Here is an 18,042-nt window from a genome sequence, read left to right as displayed (position 1 = left end):
TATAAGAAAATAATAATAATAATAATAATAATAATAATAATAATAATAATAATAATAATAATAATAAGCAATCTATTGTTTATCATTTCTCTCAGACCCACCCACTCATTATTTTCTCATTATTTTCTCTCTCAGACCCACCCACTTCTAATCCGAAAAAGGTATGTTCTGCATGGATTTTAAAACAAATATGATTACAGAACTTGCAGATAGAATTTTCTTATTCATTATGTTCAAAGAGCCCAGTGAGACCCCTGGAAAAGACATGTGCATATAACTGACAGATGCTACAAATGTCTTGGTCTATGAATATCAAATTTTAACAGCACACTATGTTCAAGTAGATAGCATTACTATAAGAGATGCCAAAATGATGGCAATTTATCTTATTTACGAATTGCCTTTCAGCCTGACAAAAGATCCCCAAGCTATTTAGGTAATAGGTCTTAACAAGTAATAACCCGAATTTTATATATGAGTTGCAGCTTCCAAACACTCTTCACAGTCAGCCCACATAGAGTGCATTACAGCAGTCTAAGTTGGAGGTGTTGAAAGTACAGATCATAGTAGCCAGATCTCTGTCCTCTAAAAAGTGGCATAAATGGCACACCTGAGGAAAGGCACTCTTGTTTGCAATAACCACAGGATCATCCATGTACTGTGATTATTCCCAGAATATGCAGACATTTTAGAACAGAGTGTATTAAAGAAATCAACATAAAAACTGATGAAATTTAATTATAAATAAAACAGCAATGTAAGAAAAAGGTAAGTCTCTAGACGTTGTTGAACCAGAACTGCCAGCACCCCTACCCAGGGGGGATGCTGACTAGGACTGCTTGGAATTGCAATCCAATAAGATCTTGAGGGCTACATGATTTCCACTCTCACACAGAGCACTGCAACAGGTTCACAGCATATAGTATGCCAGGGACCAGCACATTTGTTTTTCTTGCTTTTCTGGAAATGTGCAGAACACTGGCAGCCAATAGCTCATGAATCAGCAGCAGCCAACAGGCTACCACTTTCAACTTGCTCTAAAGGAGGCCCCCTGCATTGTCACCTGAGTGGGAGTAAAAGAAAAATGTTTCCTCCTAAAATAATGCCCAATATCTGTTTATAAATAAACAAAGTATGTTTTTTCTTTTTTAAAAAAATGCTGTTGCATGATTGGTAATTGAATGGTTTTTAATTCAGTTCAATTTCCTACTTCAATAAAATTAACGTAACTGACACTGCAGCCTCATTTAGAAATGCTCCATTCTCTTGAAAAGGAAAGCATTTCATTTTAGGACAGAATGTTGATATTTTGTATTTCCCCTGGTAAAATTTCAAAAGACTGGGAGATAATGTTAATATAAAAGGTCATTAACACCCTAGCGGCATTTACAGTTATTGTTTTTCCGCTATCAACTAATTACCATTTATCAGAAATAAGGTCACTCCTGCTGGTTAATCCATTTTAACCATCTCCACCTTAATGGATTGGAGCGCAGCTTTGGCACAGCCTCTGGCCTCTTAAGGTGTGTGTGTCATTTAAACAGCATACCCCCAAAGTGATCCGAAGCAGCTTTATTTTGGCCTGTCTGTTCGGGCCCAAAGTTCTCAAAATAAGAGTGCATTTTATCCAAATAAGATTGGTGGTGGAAAAAGATGTAACAACAAGGAATTAAACAATTTTTAAAAGATTGATCATAATAGAAGGTAAGAGCATTTATGATTTTTTGTGTGAAAACTTGTTAGTGTGACTTGTCACGTTCTATCAACTGGAAACAAAATCCATTAACAGGTTCTGTTAGGACAAATTGTATGGACAGTATATAGGAAACCTATAAATATTCTTTACTGTAGTTGTTTTTCATGTTTATAATTTGCAGATAGATTGATACATAGATACAGTGCCTTGCAAAAATGCCCCTTTCCCATGACTTGTCCACACATTTATGCTACTCAACAATGTAAAAGTGCAAAATATTTTTATTATGACACCAATGTAAACTAAAACAAACTGGCACTTGTTGGTTGCCTAAGTATTCAGTCAATCTGCCCCCTCCTCAATACTCACTAGAAGCAACTTTGGCAGCAGTTACTCCTACAAATTCTCTTGATTAAGTCTCAGCTTTGTACATCTGGGTCCTGCAATTCTGCCCAATCTTTGGTAAAATCTCTCAGGTTGAATGGGGGCTATTTTCAGTTATATAGCCAACACATCGCATAAAATAATTTAAGGTGTTCCAAAGAATTATCTTTAGGGTTATTATTAAAAGCAGCATGTTTTTAAAAAGAGAGAAAAGAACAGGTTTCTAGGTTTATATTCAAGTGTAAAGCTTCATCATAAAAGGTAAACTGGACCTACCTCTTTTTCAAAATCAGAAAGAAGTAGTTTTACAAAGTTATCAGGAAATACTCCTCTTCTACCATTGAGCTCTCCTTCCCACCAGCCAGCATCAATGCACTCCTATGACACATCAAGAAAAGAAGTGAACATAAATGAGCATATATTGTAAAACATGCATTCTGTATGGTAGGCTTTTTTTCTGCTGTGAACTCTGACCGTAAAGATGTAGGATACACTTTCTTATGCAAATACTGTACCTATTTTCATGATGGAACAAAAATGTATACTTGAAGTCGGCAGACTTCTCAGATACATTTTCCAATAGTAAATGGAACTGCAATCTAGATAAATTCAAACAGATGAGGCAGTGATAAATGTGGCAGAACATAGGTATTATAGGATACTTTGGGTGTGGGTGTCTGCTTATTTAAATGTGATCATTAGTCACAAACAGGTAATACATACTGTGCTCAGCACATTATGCAAATAGGACGGGGTAAAATGAATACCAGAAATTTGTGGCATGACAGATCACTGCAATGACCATGCCACACCCCTCAAATTCTTCACTTCTGGTTTGCTTTGCTTATTTTCTAAAGAACTTATGCACAATTATCTGCAACTCCTATAATTCAAAATGGATAAGCTTGGTAAAATGGAGAGTTGGGGGTGTATAAATCTATCGGTAACTGCAACTCTCCAGAGAAATGCATCTGTCATCTGTATTCAGTCCTCCACACTAACCTTCACCAAGTTAAGCTAGGCAGATAAAGCAGAGTTGTGTCACACAGAGAAGAAGCAAGAACCTTCCACTTCTGTCTGTCCATCCACCTATCTATCAGAAACAAATACTAGTATAGTTGTTCTCATATTAAAAAGTCTTTAAACAGCTAAATGGGCCCGTACAGGCAAGCCAAAATAAAGCTGCTTTGGGTCACTTTAGAGGTATGCTGTTTAAATGATGCATGAGTTCTGAAAGGTGTGGCTTCCGGACTCTTAGTACACATGCATCATTTAAACAGCATACCTCCACCAAAGTGACCCGAAGCAGCTTTATTTTGGCCTGTCTATACAGGGCCAAATGTAAATCCAAATATATGAAACTAACATTAGAAACAGTTCTCACCAAAAGGTATAATAGGATTGTAACTGACAAGTACAATCAATACAAACTAATCTTGTAGGCCATTAGAGATGTGTACATCTCTATAATCTGGGTACAACTTTGGTTACAGTGACTGCTGTTTTTATTTTAGAATTAACTGTACACATCTTTGATTTCATGGTATTATTTTGTTAGCTGGCAGTGAAGCATGTAGAATACATTCAAAACTATCTATATGTAATCCCAGTAATATGTAAATGGAATATTCCTCCTCTCTGTTAGCCTACTGAGCCAGGAAACTGAGGGTGAAAACTGTTCTTGATACTCTGGTTTCTTGGGCATCTAAGGATGAACAAAGACAGGGGCTCTTAGGAGTTGCTCTCTGCCTAAAGCTAATACATATCAAGCAAGGGCAGATTAATTTAATATGAATTTGCAGCATACTTCCCCCCCCTCCCCCGTGAATATCAGATACTGTAGGCTGTATTTCAGAAGAAGGAACTGGTAAAACCACGTCTGAGTATTCCTTGCCTAAGTAAGCCTACGAAATTCATGGGGTTGCCATAAGTCAACAGACAACTTGAAGGCACATATGCACAACATTAAAAATGGAACATAGGACACTAGGTTGTAGAATGCACTGATTTCCTATTTGTTTTCAGGAACTATTCAAGACCAGATGATGTCCTTCAAAGCTGTCTGTTACTTGGAACAGGGATATTTGAAAGTCCTCCTTCTTCTGTATGAGACTGCCCAACTATTGTGATAATCTTTAGATGGCTTCCTATTTGTCCTGAAAGCAAACTGAGGCTGCACCTGCACTGCAGAAATAATCCAGTTTAACTGCCATGGCTGAATGCTTCTGAATTCTGGGAATTGTAGTTTTGTGAGACATTTAGACTTCTCTGTCAGAGAGCTCTGGTGCCACACAACAAACTACAATGCCCAAAATTCTACAGCAGGGGTAGGCAACCTGCGGCCCGCGGGCCGGATGCGGCCCGGCGAGGCCTTGGGACCAGCCCCAGCCCGGTCCTGCTGCCGATTGCCGCTGGGGCCTTTGGGGGGCAATTGTCTATAGAACCCTCAGAAACATGCATTTATATTAACATTTTTTAAAAAATCAGCAATTTTTTTCACGTGTCCTCCATTTTTTTTTTTAAAAAAAAACTGTCTTCCATTTGAAAATTTTGTCCTACATTTGTCCTGGCTTATTTATATATTTAATTTTTTAAAAATTTATTTATTTATTTTTTGGCTTCGGCCCCCCAGTTGTCTGAGGGACAGCGCCCGGCCCCCGGCTCAAAAAGGTTGCCTACCCCTGTTCTACAGCATTGAGCCATGGCAGTTAAAGTACAGTAGTGTCAAGCTGGATTATTTCTGCAGTCTGGATGCAGCCCAAATTGGGACTTGGAAGACAAGCTTTCTGGAAGACAGGCTTTGCTTAGTTCCTTTCCAATAAAACCCTATCTATTTGTCTAATAACTTACTACAATATATTTGTGGTTTATTTTAAGAAAATTATTTCCGGGTTTTCAATCATTTGTTTTCTATCAACATTTGCTCTTATTTTCCTAGTATAATGTTTCACTGTAGGAGTTTTAGTATAGGAATTGTTTTTAATTTGTTTCATATAGATATACTATTTATAATGTTTCACATCCTCAGATGTTCTCACTAACAATAGGGTTGTTTTTTTAAAAAAACTGCACGTTTCTGAGCTTGAATGCCATATGTCACTGTGATTATTTCATAACAGGAAGCCACAGCTTTTGATCTTCTTGCGAACATGAAAAAAAAAGGGGGGGGTGTGATGAACAGGCAAACCTAAGGCTCACTGCTGCTTACACATGTAGCAGTATCAAACCTTTATGTTTCAGAGCAAAGCTACAGCTACCATGATTGACCATTGATGGCAGTTCTATGTTGCATTTCTTTTTCAAATTATTTTTTAAAAGCACAATCAAGATTTTTTTCCTTATTGAATTATATTTCTTTTATCGCATTGTGATATAACACTATAACCCATATTGTTGGTTAGCAATAGCACTTACACTTCTATACTGCTTTATAATGCTGAGAACTCTCTAAGTGGTTTATAATGTGTTAGCCAAGTGCCCCCAACAAGTTAGACTGCCTTCCTACAACAATGGCATACACAGAATTGAGATCCAGCACGGTGTAGTGGTTTGAGTGTTGGACTATGACCATGGTTGAATTCCCAGTTCAGCCATGAAACTCACTGTGTGACCTTGGGCAAGTCACATGCTCTCAGCCTCAGGGCAAGGCAATGGCAAACCTGTTCTGAACAAATCTTGCCAAGAAAACCACATAAAGACTTGAAGCCACACAACAACAACAACAACAACAACAACAGAACTAAAGAATGGAACCAAGACTCAACATTTCTGTAAAGGCACTTAAACTATGGGATTTTGTTTTTTTCTAACAAAGGTATCTTGTTTACTATCATGACAGCCCAAAGTCGCTTTGGTGTGCAACTCTGCATTCTTTAAATGAGATTTTTAAAAAATATGTTCATTAAGTTTGACCTTATCTAACACCCAGCTTTCAGTCTCTCAGGGAAAAAAATTAAGTATAGTGTTTCTGTTTATGAAAAATTAAGAAAATACTTAAAAAGACAAGTTCCTTGCTCAGGAAGCCTCTTCACATTCAGTAATTTGGAGAGAAAATTAGCATTGTTCTTTATAGAAACATATTTTTAAACCTTTTTCTGGGTGACTTGTTTTTATAAATGACTGCTTGAAAAAAATCAAATTTACCAGTCATGAGTGAAATTATTTAATTTAGAGAAAGGTGATTTCTCCTTTTAGTTATTCAAGGTAACAGCAACATCCAGTTCTGTTCTATGCAGGCTGTAATTGTCAGAAGGACATGATGTAGATCTTTAAAATATAACAATGTATCTGGAATAAAAGACTTGAAGAGAGCCAGGCAAACTATTTGATTTTGGAAGCAATACATATCATGCATTGTATTATGCAACTGCTTTTCTGCTTCTGCTACAGAAGTTGCTATACAGTGGTGCCTCGGGTTACGAAATTAATTCGTAACGCGGCCGCTTTCGTAACCCGAAAAGCCTTCGTAAGCCGAATTGCCATAGGCGCTAATGGAGAAAAGCCGCGATTCCGTGCGAAAAAGCCGAAAAAAGCACCAAAAGTTTTTTCGTAACCCGTAAAAACATTCGTAACCCGAAACAATAATTCCCTATGGGATTTTTTCGTATCCCGAAAATTTCGTAACCTGGGTATTTCGTATCCCGAGGTACCACTGTACTGAATTATTTGTTCCATGAAATAAATAAAGACATACATAGACATTTACTATATTTATAGGAAACTCCTTCTGTCCTGAAATAATTGATTCATCCAATTCTGAGAGTGGCATTTCATGTAGACCTCCCATTCCCCGTAATGGCCATTTAGAGAAGGAAGGGAATGACAACCATTATGGCAGCCATTATCTTTTCTCTGTTTCATTTTTTAACAACTGAAAAGCAGATAGGGTAGCTTAGGTATAACCACAGTGTGGAAAAACTACCTTTACCATGATTTCTTCCCAGAACGCTTTGGAAAAATGCTAACAGAACTCTTGCTACTGGATGAAAAGCTGGTAGCTTTCGAATTTTTTAAACAAATTTTAAAAATGGACACTCATGCTTAGGCGATTCCACTGTAACAAAATTGTTTTGAGGTGTCAGAATTGTGCCCCTGAGGAAGTAGACCCAATTCTACCTAACGATTTTGCTATTTTATAGAACTAATAGGAATGTTCATATTCAGTATTGGTGTTTTATTGATCGTATTTTGTACTTGTATTATTTTACTGATGTAATCCCGCCTTGATCATGGGAGATGCGGGAAATATAAATAAACTATTATTATTATTGTTGTTGTTATTATTATTATCACAAAATCTCACGCTACCAACCTCTATCTTTCAATTAGTTTCAAAGGTCCTGAAAGATCCCTTTCCATACTGATTTCCCAGACTAACACCGCTATAAATTGTTGACATAAAGAGAGGAAGGATGGGGAAGACTGGAAGCAGCTAGTGAGACATTCCTCTCTCTTGTACCCATCAAATGAGACTGAGAAAATTGTGGGTCAGAAAGAAAGGCCTCTCTTAGGTCTCTGATAAGCTCATAATTTGAATTTTTTGTTGTTGATCTCGACCCATGGCAACCCTGTGGATGAGACATCGCCAAGAATTCCTGTCCTCCACTGTTCTGCTTAGTTCCTGTAAACTCATGGCAGCCTTCTGCTCCTGGAATCCTTCAGAAGTTGAAATTTACCATTTGGGGATAATTCCTCCTCTCCTCTATTTGAAAAGGGGATCCTGGGGCTCTGAGGGCTGCAAAATGGGCTTATATTGAGCAGTGGCCCATACTCTGTCCAAATCTGGTCTGACTGGTGGCAGTTCTGACAAAGGTCTTTCTTACCATCTGCTTTCTAAATCTTTTAAACTGGCAAAAACTGAACCTGGGACCTAAAACTACAAAGCATACATTCTACTGAGATGTACCTTTTCCAGTGCACGTGAGGCAAACTCAGGCTGTGGGAGTTCTTTTCCCTCCTTAGATGTATATTTAGAAGAGTCACTTCAGTATGGTAAAAGATATTGATCTATGCTTGCCGAATGCATGCTTCTTGCAACAGCATAAAAGTGTTTTTGCTAGTACTCACTAGCCTTTAAAGTATAATCTTGACAAGCTCCAAGGAGACTAACCTTTACTTTAGTTCATCCTTGCTAATCATTTAGAGGATAACATAATTAAACTTTGTCATTTACAGTGATAAACGTCTCCCAGCTAGAATTCTCAGTCTTCAAAATTTATTTTCTACACACTAATGAATTTAACATGAAGATGTTCATTCTAAATGGATTAAGTAGTCACAATAATGAAAGACCACCCTGAGTGACTGCAGTAAGACTTCAATAAGATTGCACAAGGTTCCTCTGTCCACTGCAGGGCCAATTTCCCCTTTACACTGAAATGACCTTCCAATTCCAGAGAGTTTCTCAGAAGTTATTGGGGGCTTCAAAGGAGGGAGTAATAGTACAATGTCCTTCCTATCATGCATCCTTTAGATGCACTTCTTTCCCCCTCCCACAAGAGCTAAGTACTAAGAGGAAGTGTGTAGATTGTGTCTGCACAGCCCAAATGTATCCAAGTAGAAGAATCCTAGGGGTAATTAAAAACATATTTTTAGAAAAACTTTATCATCCATGAATAACATACCAATTCCTAATTTAATATTTAAAAAGCCAAGTCAAGAGGCCTAAAATTAGAAAGGTTTGTGTTTAATTTTTCATTGCACCAGCGTCTTTGTGCATGCAAATATTATTTGAATAACATGACAATCAACTGTGCTGTTTGCTAAGATCAGAAGCTTTTGCGACTTTAAAATGAAATGTAAGAAAAAAATATATTACAAATTCACTGTTAAATATATAATTTTCTAGGCATGTATGTGAATTTTTTGGCAACACAGTATTATCTGAATGTATGTGGTATATTGACCAGGGAACAATTAGTTACACCGCAGGCTGCATGCAACCCTTCCCCTGCCCCATTTGTGTTCTAAAAATTAAAACATTGTGCCTCCTAAAGCATCCAAGGGGTGAGATTTTCCGCTACAACAGTATTTTGTGGGGGTTTTGGGTTATGTGGCCATGTTCTAGAAGAGTTTATTCCTGATGTTTCACCTGCATCTGTGGCTGGCATCTTCAGAGAATGCCAGCCACAGATGCTGGTGAAACATCAGGAATAATCTAGAACATGGCCACATAGCCCGAAAGACCCACAAAAAACTATGGATGCTGGCCATGAAAGCCTTCATCTTCACAATTTTCCCACACTTTGTTTTGAAGAAACTGAGCGTTCTTTTAAAAACTGGAAGTGCTTTTGTGAGAGAGGGTAGTGGAACCAGTGGTGGGTCCATATGATAGCAAATTTTCTCACTGCTGATCTGTGCTAAGCAGCATAGAAAACTTGTGTGGCTGCAACAGAAATGGTATCTTATCAATGATATGCCGCTATGCTCTTCTGTCCCCAGTTTCTTCATTCTGTTGATCCTTAGAGAACACTGCTAACCTTCCACCTTTTCTATACTTCAAAGGCCTCTGATGGGGCATACATATGTAAGTGTTTATGCCTACTGCTTTTTCAGTAATACAAACTATATTGCTGAGGCAAAGGGGAAAAATCATCCCTGCCACAAGAACTATGCATCAGTTCTTGCTCTGAAATGTTGGGAAAACACAGAAGAGAAATGGGAAAACTAAGAAGTTAAACCAAGATATGAAATGATTCCTTGTCATACATGTGTTATTATTTCCACTATTTTTTTAATGTTTCACCCTGGTTATACACATGCAACAGAGTGAAGTGGTAGTAAGGTTGCAGAAAATTGAGATGCTGGAGTGGACGCACTCCTTCACACCATGGGTTTGATGTAAATGCTCCTTCACATCTACTTTTGCAAATAGAAAACTAGTATTACCAAGTTGAAAGAGCTTCTAGTCTTGCCCCTGCCACTGGATCTCTCACAGTTTTGAATTAAAAGCCATAACTCATATTTTTTTTCAGTAATGAGGGCCAATATCAATATTTTTTCAGGTTTTAATATTAATGATCAATATTCCATTTTGGCATAATGAGTAATGTTTATTAATTATTCCACAAATCTCCAGCAGAAACCTAGATTGACTACTTAGTTAATGACACTTCAGTCAGTAATGTCTCGTGACCTGACTCCCCTAGTTCATCTTAAGAGCCAGCTGCTAGATAGAAGGAGATCTATCTATTCAGATGGTGATGGGGTGCATACAGGATGACATTTCCATTCCCTCCCACCAGCCTGACAAGGTGATGGCTGGAGAGTCTGTTGCTGGTAAGAGCACAGCAGATGAATAAACTCCTTCACCCAATCTGCCAGTTGGTTCTTAAGATGGAATGAAGGCTGCTGGCTGTTAAGGTTGGCCGTGACTACATAGGATTAAAGCAGTTTTGGATCCCTAACTGTGGGTTACAAATCCATAACTGTAGTACTAAATATCAGCCATTATTTTGGAAAGGGATTTTGGGGGTCCAGGGGCTTCCATTCTGTCAGGAACCATGTATGGCATCTCAGAAGGCAAGCAGCATGAAGCTACCTTGAATGAAGTAAATAAAATAAATTAATAGATTCATAAGGGTTGTGAATCCTGCTTCCAGGATTCCTTGAATTCTGAAATACGTCAGGCATAGTTTATGTGTATTTATGAAATACGTCAGGCATAGTTTATGTGGATGACTACTGTACCTTAGTTACAAATGTATTTCTAATTTCAGGATGACTATCAAACCATTATTAGCTGATGGTGAAACATCAGGAATAAACTCTTCTAGAACATGGCCACATAGCCCAAAACCCCCACAAAATACTGTTTGGTTTGTTGTTGTTGTTGTTGTTATTATTAGAGGGGAAGGGGGGAAGTTATCTGCCCTGTTGGATTCGGGTGCAGACTGAAGGGATGCTTTAAAAACTATTTTAAAAGTAAATACACATAAACTATTTTAAAAGTAAAATAATGCTGGAAATAATGCAGCAATAATTTAAAATATTATTAAAGGAGGGGGAGAAAAAAGGAATGTGGCAGCACCTTTAAGACTATTTTTTATTTTAGCATGAGCTTCCTCAAATGCAGTACAGAATAATATTGAAGTCTCAAGTTATAAAGCATATTTATATATTTGTAGGAATGTGACATAATGTAATAGGCTCCAGAAAGATGCAAAGCATGTCCCTTGCCTTAAATTTTTAAAGGAGTGGGCAAAGTGATACAGGTCTTTCTGGTCTTTACAGTGGTCAGTTAGTGTTGATGTGTGAAAGCAATAAATCTGCTTATCAAAAGTCAGTTTCCTAAGGTTCAAAACTCTATCTGAGAAGATACCTTTAGTTATATGTAACAAAACCTTTTGTGTTAACATACATAGTGCGCGATGAAGGAATTGTCTTCATTCATATCTCTGCTAATGGATTGGAATTTTTGAATATAATTTAATCCAGATGTTTCTTTCCTTTATAATTTCCTTGTTACGAACTGTGAGATGTAAATTACTGTAGAGGTCCAGGAAGATTGAAATGACTGGTTTTTGTGTACTGCCATTTCAAATGTCAGATCTGGTCTATTTGTTCTCCTGCACAGATTGTCCTGATTGTCCAACACTGCTGGCATAGAATGGCATATACCACATTGGAGGAAGAGCAAATATAAATTCACTACTGATGTTGTAGGTAATTGGCCCCTGTAATATTGCTTACAGAGCAGATGTAGGGACTGAATTGGCATCTTGGTTTGTGTCAGGGTCTTGCCCCTGTATTACCATCCATGTTATGTATCTTATTATAAAAGAGTAGTTTTTTAAGATCTGGAGGCTGTCCATAGGTCAATAAAGGCCTGCAAGAGACTAACAAAGCTACTTCTTTGAATGTTACTTTACTTGTTATTGCTGAGTTATGGAAATCGCTAACATTATACTCAAATAATTTAAGGTCAAATGAGTAACATGTTACAATTTCTAAGGAACATTCCATGCTCTGGTATCTTTATTTTCAAGGAGCTCATGTAGTGGAACATCACATTTTTTTCTCCTCCTAGCAATTAGAAGTGAGACAATTGGCTCAAGAACCTCATCTACAGAATAACATAGATCAGATTACATTCACGCTTCAGGTTCAGACCTTTATGTGTGAAGGAGAAAAGGCAGTGTAATTTACAGTGTATAATAAACCAATCAAGTATGCAGTGGCAAAGCTGTGCCATTTAAAATAAGAAAGAAAGATACACTATCAAAGACACAACCAGTCATTGTGGTATGTTTGTGATGACACTTCCTGATTTTGAAAAACTGAGGAAGTATTCATCATGATCACACAAAGTACTCATTTTGACTGGTTTATCTTCAGTTGTCAATGACAGTTTTCATATGAAAATGCATGATTATTTTTTCTATAGAATAGCATTGCAGTTACCTTATTGAGAAGAGTAACAATATCACCTTCTTTGATTGTCAGCTCGTCTTCATTCTGAGCTTCATATGGGAATATAACTTTGCAATATTCCTTTACTGAAAGGGGGAGAAAAGGTTGTATTTTAATATAGTGTTTTGTAAAACATTCATATTTTGTGAAAATGAATATGCTTCCTCATGTTTATCTATACAACTGACTTCAGAAATAGTATGAAACTTTAAAAAGCTTTGCAAAATAACTGATAATGAAAAACATAGATTTCTGTAGAAACAGTAGCTTTGTAAAATACTCTGGCCGGAAATATTCCATTAAACTATTTTAATTGGAAGACTGTGCTCATTTCTCACTCACAGGAAGGGAGTGAGAAGGGATCCCCATAGGGAATAAGAAACCTTTCTGTTTTTTCCATGGCACTAGGTCATTAAGGCAAACGAAAGCACACATTATCGTTTTTAATTTAATAGTTTTAAGCACATAAACACATTACATTTTTAATAAATATTATATTATTACAAATCCTGCAGCTTTTATTTTTTCTTTGGATCCCTAGGGAAGGTAATTTAATCAAGTGAAGGGACTTGATTACATGATGATACAGGAGATGAGTGCAGTCTCCCCCTCTCCCCCCGTATTAGCCAATTGATCTGGTGTTACAAGGCAGAATCTTCCAAAATTGAAGAGTAAATCCCACATGATGCTAAGGATAGCACTAGGACTTTCTTCCCTCCTCCCACCTGCAGTACAACTACAAAAACAAAAACAAAAAACAACAATAAAAGACCCAGAGGGTTTCCAATCCCTCAGGAAAAGGCTTTTAGGGCATGCAAGAAACTCCTCCCCTTGGCAGAACCGCGGTATATGGTTCAGTATATATTTTTGTGACCCACTAGGGTCAAAAACTGTTTTCCATTTTTTAAATGCCAAAATGCCTTCCGGGGTACATGGATGACATTCCCACCATGTTTCTGGCCCCCAGTGGTCAAACAAGAGTTTTGCAAAATTATTCCATTTTTTGCCCCAGAATGCCCTCTAGTAATGTGGGGGGCATTTCCACTGCATGGTGGTAGTGGGGGGAAGGAGGGTGGTCCAATCCTAAGAGAGCCCTTTTAAAAAAAAGAAAGAACAAGAAATAAACAAAGTGAATTCTGCCTATTGCCTCTTGTTAGAAAGTCTAAAAGGGTTCAGGAAGGGCCAAAACATGGTGGAAATGCCCCCAATGTCACCTAGATGGCATTTGTGGCAAAAAAAAAAAAGATACAATTTTGGTATGGGAATTGGGTACAGCAGGAGGTATGGCCCTCCAAGGTTTCCTGAGGCAGCAACTGACCCTTCCACTGTTACCCACCCCAGTGGGACCATGATATTCGTGGGGAATCAATTCTGGACCTCCCCTGCAGATACCAAAATCCACAAGACCTCAAGTCCTGTTGTCCCCAATGGTGGTGCATACACGTGGCCGAACTACCATAAGGGACAGCCCATGGTGTCTCCATTGGTAGCGTGTGCATGCCACTGCACTGTCATTAGTGACAACGGGACCTCAGGTGACGTTCCATTGTCCCTAATGGTGGCGCAGCCACATGCACATGCTGCCACTGCAGGCAATGGGGGCTTGCCATCTGCAGATGCTTAAATCCACAGATGGCAAGTCCACAGATAGTGAGACCCCATTGTATATGTATGTATTATATACGTTTTATATATATTTCAGCTCCTTATTAGTGCGTATTAGGTTTCAGAAACAAGGGATTTGCAAATGTCATCTCACTTCCTTAAAATATTTGTAACTCATCATTGTTTTAACCAACATTCAATGATAAATGTGATTTTTGTATATGTTAATGTGCTTCTGTTCAAAGGCTTCTGTGTGAGATAGCATTTGGACATGGCATAACCTTATGTTTGCCTGCATTTCTATAAAAATCCTAGATGCAGGCCTGCTTTAATGATGAAAAGTAATATTACTCACTTACATTTATGCTACACCACAAAAGAATCTGCTGCTGTTTATATGGAAAATGAAGCTGTGAAACAAATTTTCAACCACTCTAAAAGGTCACACAGAGTAAGACACTGAGAGCCTAAGCTTGATCAAATTTAAGAGAGCTTTTCCTATTATTATTATTATTAAAAATAGAGTCCCTCATAATTTGAGGTCCTATAGCTTAAATCTGTCACTGACTCCACATCTTTTGGTCTTCTTATTTGCTTTTACAAATTCTGTTTGGTCTCTTTCACAGTGGGACTTGGGAGATGCTTTTCTACTACAATAGTTTTGGTAGTACAAAAATACATGTCACTTTTTATATATCCGTCCCAATTTTAAGAAGTGGCTACTAACAATAATGGTTTTCCAGATAAGAATTAAGTGTCCGAAGAACCAATGATAACTTAGGTGCTGTACAGATGGGCCCTACGGGGCACCGTTATTATGTGCGAGGGGCGGTGCTTCCAGACGCGACTCTCCTCTCGCACATGATGAGGGCGTCAAAATGGCGGCACCCTGTAAATACGGGCACCACCATTTTGACGTGACAGACACCTAGCGTCCCCACATCCCGGCGTCATAACCGCTTTTTGTGGGTTCTTTTTGCTGCACGAGGGAGCCGTGCGGTTTTCTGCTGCGGCTCCCTCGCGCAGCAAACCAAGGCAGCAGGAGACCGCCCTTTGTATCCCGCCTTAGAGACTAGTAAAAGAGGTATAAGCAAATAATTATAGGTTTTATGTATTTTAAAACTCAATTGTTTATATTGTTGGAAAGACTCGACTAATATTTTAGTTTCTTCCAAGATACTTTACCACTAGACAACATGTTTTTCAAACAAAGGAAACAATAAAAAGATGTTTTCAAAAAGTAAACACGGAGAGCAAAACAGGGGTGTGTATGTATATTTATTCTTTGAGACATATCTGAATTATTTAAACATGGATTTCTCTAAGATCTGAAAGTCTCATGATAAGATATCATTCAGTAGTTAAAATCAGGTTAGATAATAAAAGGATGCCTGTGAAACAAATTGTTTTTTTCTTCATATACTTAGCACTTTGGTACATTTTTTTCTTATTTTTGAAATTATAAAATTTTTGAGAAACCAAACTAACCCAAATGTCTATGTACTCTGAGCACAAGCCTCTACCAATCCCAAAAGAAACAGCAAGACGTACCCTTTGTTCTATTGTCCACTTCTATTTTTGCTGGTTCCTGAATTGTTGTAGCTGTGGGTATTTTTTTCCCAACCGCCTGAAAACAGATAAACAATTCTTTCTTTAATTTTATCTCAGCAATTACTCAATAATACAAGTAATGAACAAAATGCCACCATTCATATACTTACTTCTCTAAGGATAAGGCCAATAACGATATTAAAAACTGATTTAAGTATTGAAAATATTTTTATCCATCACAATTCCCAGAAGACATTAACTGATTAGTTCATTGTCCCTTGAAACCTTGTAATTACCTCGTTTTGTACAAGGGAAGTTTTTTGTGTGTGTGCAGTCATATGCAACTGCAGTCATATGAAACATATTAAAAGCCTTGTGACACTTGTGTATCTCAGTATAATCACTTCTTATGTCTATTTAATGTTTCTGACAATAACATAAATTCAGTTATCAAGACAAATTTAAGTATGTGTTACTCTGTAGTAACCTACTATGTTAATGCTTAAGAGTGGTAATGCCATAATATTAAAGTTGGTATTTAAAAAAGCACATCTGCAAGAGAAACACTATCAATTAATGGGCATTCTAATCCAGTAAGAAAGGCGAAGATCTGGGCAGATTCAAAACATACTATTCCTCAGTAATGAACAAAACAACTTGAATTAACAAACTGTGGGCCTGTACAGACAGGCCAAAATAAAGCTGCTTTGGATCACTTTGGAGGTATGCTGTTTAAATGACACACACATTTTAAGAGGCCAGAGGCTGTGCCAAAACGGCGCTCCAGTCCTTAGGACTGGAGCATGGCTTTGGTGTGGCGTCTGACCTCTTAGGATGTATGAAGCATTTAAACAGCATACTACCAAAGTGACTTGAAGCAGCTTTATTTTGGCCTGTCTGTATGGGCTCTATGTCAAGGACTGCAATATGTACAGTATTGCTCCTTTCATATCTACATTCACATGCAGCTGAGCAAGGAACTATGATCCTGAGGAGCATGTCTTCTTAACAGAGCATCAGACACTGAGCTTTGTTTGAATGAACATAAATAACCGAAGAGCAAAATAGAATATTATCTCTCCTATATTGAATCAGGGCAACTAAAACAGTTTTGCACACAAAACAAATAAAATGTGGAAAGGTCCACCTTTGTTATGAAACATACATACTACTCACAGAGGGAGGGAGAGAGAGATTGCTGGGGGGGGGGGTTCCTAGATTTTAGTTGGGAAGAGCTAGCTTAGGAATTCATTAACAGGGAGCACATGATCTCAAATGCCATTAACAGAGACCAGCAAGACAATCCAAAATTTATGAGGTATGAGACAAACCTGACCCACCAACTAATTTAATTAATTAGCTAAAATGGCTGCATACAAGAACGCATGTTGTCAAGGGAATAACTTGTCTTCTGTCAGGCTGTTTTGTATTGAAAGTGAAATAGCTGATTTACGTTAGAAGGTCAATTAAATGCCCTTACTTTATAAGGACATCATCTGTCAAAAGGGTTGCCAGTTTTTTTAAAAGTCTATTTGAAATACTAGAGGTTCAAGATTAAGAGTGCCATACAAAACACTTTCCCTTATTTTATTTCTACCATATTTGCCTCTTTGTTTCCAGTGCTTCATAAAATATAAAATAAGTATTACTTTAGCTTTGAGAATAAATGAAATCGTCCTCCAACATTAGATAGAGAACTGATGGATGCTACAGTATACCATAGAATTCCTATCTCTGGTGTTTAAATTTTAATTTTCCTTTCCTTTGCCCCCAAATCAAGAAAATCCCAAAGGAAAAAAAAAGTGGAAAAGTGGATATCCATCTATAGTGTCTTGAGGTTCTTCTATTCTCCCACTCTGTTTCACTCAGAAAAGTCACACAATCATGTACACAAAATCATGTAAACCTACACTAAAGTCAAGCAATCATGTAAACTTGCAAGATGCTGTGGCTAAATGAATCAACTTTTAGAATCCTCCCTACACATGCTCAAATTCAGCTTTAAATATATCAATTAAACTGACACAGTGTCTGTTTTTATTACTTTTTTATTTCTCCCTTTTTCTTTCCTGTGAATATATGTATTTTTGTTTACGTGTAGGATTTTATGTATGTAACTAATTATTGAATAAAGTAGATGTATATTATGCTGACATTGTAGTTTGTTAATTTTAAAATTATAACAAGGACTTTTAAGATTAAATAGGGGGCACAAACAGAAAGAAAGAGAGATTGTACTACAATGTGGTTCAAACAGGATCAGTGGGAAAATACATAAAACCAGTATTGGCATATGAGATCTTTTTGGAATTTCCTTGATTTGGGGGCAACAAAAAATGGAAAGTGAAACACCTGAGTTGGGAATTCCATGGCATACTTTTCAGATATACAACTGT

General features: G+C 37.4%; 1 protein-coding gene and 1 long non-coding RNA gene across 5 annotated transcripts in view; one reads left to right on the top strand and one right to left on the bottom strand.

The window, feature by feature from the left end:
• SH3KBP1 (SH3 domain containing kinase binding protein 1) overlaps nt 1–18,042 on the bottom strand; it is a 260,100-nt gene that overhangs the window by 56,598 nt on the left and 185,460 nt on the right. Inside the window, 3 exon segments of the mRNA XM_042458735.1 lie at nt 2,357–2,458; nt 12,482–12,576; nt 15,647–15,722. Coding sequence (XP_042314669.1) covers nt 2,357–2,458; nt 12,482–12,576; nt 15,647–15,722 — 273 coding nt within the window.
• Nucleotides 1–18,042, top strand: part of LOC121926099 — a 135,328-nt gene that overhangs the window by 7,484 nt on the left and 109,802 nt on the right. The window contains exons 3-5 of one of the 4 annotated variants that reach the window (XR_006102975.1): nt 136–161; nt 9,521–9,605; nt 11,655–13,036. This is a non-coding gene — a long non-coding RNA (uncharacterized LOC121926099). Of the gene's footprint in view, nt 1–135; nt 162–4,105; nt 4,359–9,520; nt 9,606–11,654; nt 13,037–18,042 lie in introns of those variants that run through there. The other 3 variants (XR_006102977.1, XR_006102974.1, XR_006102976.1) reach the window with 3 other exon arrangements.

This window comes from Sceloporus undulatus, chromosome 3 (genome assembly GCF_019175285.1).
Source record: "Sceloporus undulatus isolate JIND9_A2432 ecotype Alabama chromosome 3, SceUnd_v1.1, whole genome shotgun sequence".
In the NCBI taxonomy this organism is placed as follows: Eukaryota; Metazoa; Chordata; class Lepidosauria; order Squamata; family Phrynosomatidae; genus Sceloporus; species Sceloporus undulatus.
Note: the sequence above shows the minus strand (reverse complement) of the source record. Positions and strands in the feature narration are given on the sequence as shown.